Source organism: Bombina bombina, unplaced genomic scaffold (genome assembly GCF_027579735.1).
Source record: "Bombina bombina isolate aBomBom1 unplaced genomic scaffold, aBomBom1.pri scaffold_545, whole genome shotgun sequence".
Taxonomy (NCBI): Eukaryota; Metazoa; Chordata; class Amphibia; order Anura; family Bombinatoridae; genus Bombina; species Bombina bombina.
Genome location: NW_026511065.1, coordinates 1 through 4,197, shown reverse-complemented (window position 1 = coordinate 4,197; position 4,197 = coordinate 1). Strand labels below are relative to the sequence as shown.

Here is a 4,197-nt window from a genome sequence, read left to right as displayed (position 1 = left end):
ATAAAGCGATCATTTTTTTCTTCTTGCTGCAGTCTGTCATATATCTTCTTGTAATGGCAAATAAATAAAAAGAGAAAAAAAAGTGCATTTGCAAAGGCAGTCATATTAACAGAGAGATCTCATAATAACATTAAGAGCAAAGGTTTAAGTTCCTTTTGTTGCACTATTGAAAATAAAAATTAACGCAGGAATCCCCAAACAGTGTAATTTTGTGATCTTCTAAACATCCAACAAAAATGTTATTAAAATATTCAGATTCTCCTGGGAAAAGTGTAGATGGCTAAGTCTGCTTAATGTTGAGGAACTTCATATGAACAAGAGGTGTTAGATCATTTCATTCTGTCTCTCCATCTTATTGCTTGTATTTCCGTCCGACGGAATTGCGTCCGCACTTTCTGTAAATGAAGTTCTTCTCCTGGTTCAGAGGGCAGTATTTCAGAGTGTGAGCAGAATCACCGGTGCTACCACACAGTGGGCAAACATAATTGCGCAGGACTGGGCACTCGACGATACCCTCATGGTTCTTCAGGGAGTGAGATGTGTAGATTGTGCTAGATTCTCCATTATGCTTGCAAAAGTTGCACCACTCCTCTGGCAAAATAGCTTCACAACAGGAGCTTGTTATGTGGGGTAGGTTGGTTTTGAGAACTTCAGTGTAACTGAGATCCTTGTTGCTGCAATTTGATGGTTCATCTGGTAAAAAGAGCATGCTTTTTCCATGGCAAGATTGCTTTGCATGCTTCTTCCTTTGCTCAGTAGCCATTTCCTGGACCAATGTGGCTAGCTGAAAATAGTCTTTCCATACCTGGAAGTCCATGATTTAGGTGCAGTGTCTCTAATAAGAGCTGTTGTCTTCTTTATCACACTAGGGAAGGGTGGGGTTTTATTCACTAACACCAACCCACCAGGAATACATCCCCTCCCCTCTTGCCTGTAGTAAGGAAGAAGCTATAGTGGCTACAAATACTGGCACAGTTTTGAGCATAGAGAAGTTATATATTCTATGATGGCTATCAGAGACAGTGGATATAAAAGCTCCAAAATAACCATCCCTGAGCAGGTGCTGAAATATTACTTTACTAAACTCTGCAAGTGAAAAACAACAACAATTAACCCCTTCTAGGCCAGAAAGGTAAAATACTTAACCTTTCTCCTGCCATAATGAGTTGTGCAATTCAGTTAACCACACTCTTGCTAGACAGTGACATTAGACAGACTTCAACATTCTTCCACATAATTCTGCAGAGGAAATAGAATTGTTACTTTTTAACAAAATAAATCCAGACCTGGAAGACCATGTTATAGTATAAAATAAGTGGACTGTAAATTAATAATGAAGATTAGGGTATTTTTCCATGACCCTATGAGCACAAACATGCCCATATAGATTGCTGTGTGTGCAATGTATTCATCTACCTGTCATAGTAAAGGCTTTGGTAAGACACTCACAGCTCTATATAATGGTTGTCCTGTTGTCATATAATATAAAATTAGCTTTCATCACAATTCCACTGGAAATATTGCATAGGATCTTTACTTTCAATGTACGTTTCCCCCCCCCCCCCCCCCTTAAAATATGAATGGCCCTGCAAGGGAAGGACAGACTCCTAGATCGCTGTGTAGGTGTCACCCTACAAGGGAGGAACAGACTTCCAGGGTCCTGCGTCTGTATAACTGTAACATCCTGCAGGTGAGGGACAGACTATCAGGTTCCTGCGTCATCCTGTGGTGGGGACAAACTCACAAATCCTTCTGTATCTGTCATGTGTCACACTAAGAGAGAATGGGAATAGACTCCTATGTCCCTCTCTGTGTGACCCTGTGAGAGCAGGAACAAGTCCCTCCATGTCTGTCAAGTGTCACTGTTAGAGACAAAGGGAATAGACTCCTATGTCCCTCTCTGTGTGACCCTGTGAGAGCAGGAACAAGTCCCTCCATGTCTGTCAAGTGTCACTGTTAGAGACAAAGGGAATAGACTCCTCTGTCCCTCTCTGTGTGACCCTGTGAGGGCAGGAACAAGTCCCTCCATGTCTGTCAAGTGTCACTGTTAGAGATGAAGGGAATAGACTCCTCTGTCCTTCTCTGTGTGACCCTGTGAGGGCAGGAACAAGTCCCTCCATGTCTGTCACGTGTCACTCTCAGAGACTAAGGGAATAGACTCCTCTGTCTTTCTCTGTGTGACCCTGTGAGGGCAGGAACATGTCCCTCCATGTCTGTCAAGTGTCACTGTCAGAGACAAAGGGAATAGACTCCTCTGTCCTTCTCTGCGTGACCCTGTGAGGGCAGGAACATGTCCCTCCATGTCTGTCATGTGTCACTGTCAGAGAGAAAGGAAATATACTCCTATGTCCCTCTCTGTGTGACCTTATGAAGGCAGGAGCAAGTCGATCCCTCTCTGTCATGTGTCACTCTCATAGAGGAAGGGAATAGACCCTATGTCCCTTTCTGTGTGGCCATGTGAGGGCAGGAACAAGTCCCCCCACCTCTGTCATGTTTCACTCTCAGAGACGAAGGGAATAGACTCCTATGTCCCTTTCTGCGTGGCCATGTGAGGGCAGGAACAAGTCCCGCCACCTCTGTCATGTGTCACTCTCAGAGACTAAGGGAATAGACTCCTATGTCCCTCTCTGTGTTACCATGTGAGGGCAGGAACAAGTCCCCCCACCTCTGTCATGTGTCACTCTCAGAGGCAAAGGGAATAGACTCCTATGTCCCTCTCTGTGTGACCCTGTAAGGGCATGTCTGTCAAGTGTTACACTACGAGGGGAAGTGCACAGATTCCCACACTGCGAGAGAAAGGAACAAACCTCCACGCCCCTCTAAGTATGTTAGGGAAGGAAAATACCTCATGTTTATGTTATCCCTCTAGCAAGTACAATAGGTTGCGTCTTGTGGAAGAAGTAATACATTTCTAGAGTTTCCCTAACTTTTTCATTCACTGCATAGTAACAGCCATATTTACTTATTGACATTTTTTCATGGTTGAGGTGACATTGATACCAAAAAGCACACACAATTCCCTAAAATAAAACAGGAGAAAAAAAAGATATCCCCCCCTTACAAGTAAAGATGTTGAGGCTTCTTACACAGTGTATATGGATTTAAAAATGTCACCTTGGAATCTTGCTGGAGAACATCTCAAGAACTTTGAGTGGTGGTTTGCTTCAGTGACTTCTTTGTTTCTTGTATATTGCTTGAGCTTGGAGGGCCTGTGCTGGTTGTTATACCAATGATTCCAGAGTTGGTGGATTGTTCAGTTGTCCCACATTGTCTTATTTGCTCTCTAGATGCTTAGCTGCTGGGTTCAGAGACATAGCAAGAGACAGAACGTGCTAATAAATACTTTGCTTTGGTTACATACCCATAGAGGAGGCTGAAGAACACATGGAGAACAGAATCTGCAGCTGAAGGAAGCTTTGGATAGTGCTTTTGGTGGCCATGTCTGGATACCTGTGGCAGACCAGTACCAGTCTCTGCATGCATAGAAACACATGGTGCTACTGTGGTGTCTACATCATGACTTCCACACTTGGGTGTTATGTGCCTGACAAACTGTGCAGGGTGGAGTTACTGGACTCCCTCCCCTCTGGCTCTAGATTGGGATACAATGTGATCTGGTAGGTAGCAGGAGTGCAGGATGCTCTACTATACCATGGGTATGAGAACTGGAAAAGGAACGGTAGGGACAAAAGTCAGATATGGCTACGCCAGGTCCTGCTCTCTTTATATATATAGATCTAGATAGATAAATATCCTTTATTATGACATGATATATATATATATATATATATATATATATATATATATATATATATATATATATATATATATATATATATACCCTGTGTATATTCCTGATCAGAAATACAGTAGGTAATCTCACAAAACTGTCAGACTGAATACTACCTGGGAGACCTGCAATTAACCCTCTCTTGTTAGAGACATGCAGAGCACTTAACCCTCTCTTGTTAGAGACCTGCAGAGCACATAACCCTCTCTTGTTAGAGACATGCAGAGCACTTAACCCTCTCTTGTTAGAGACCTGCAGAGCACTTAACCCTCTCTTGTTAAAGACCTGCAGAGCACTTAACCCCTCTGTTGCTAGAGACCTGCAGAGCACTTAACCCCTCTCTTGTTAGAGACCTGCAGAGCACTTAACCCCTCTCTTGTTAGAGACCTGCAGAGCACTTAACCCTC

The 4,197-nt window shown here is 43.2% G+C and overlaps 1 protein-coding gene across 1 annotated transcript; it reads right to left on the bottom strand.

Annotated features, from left to right (window-relative positions):
- Positions 1-352: 352 nt before the first annotated feature.
- On the bottom strand, positions 353-817 carry NANOS2 (nanos C2HC-type zinc finger 2). Its single transcript, XM_053696434.1, has one exon. It carries the CDS (start codon positions 815-817, stop codon positions 353-355), a length of 465 nt encoding a protein of 154 aa, XP_053552409.1.
- Positions 818-4,197: the final 3,380 nt, after the last annotated feature.

Coding starts and splice junctions, on each gene's coding strand:
- NANOS2 (XM_053696434.1), bottom strand. CDS start 817: ATGGACTTCCAGGTATGGAAAGACTATTTTCAGCTAGCCACATTGGTC.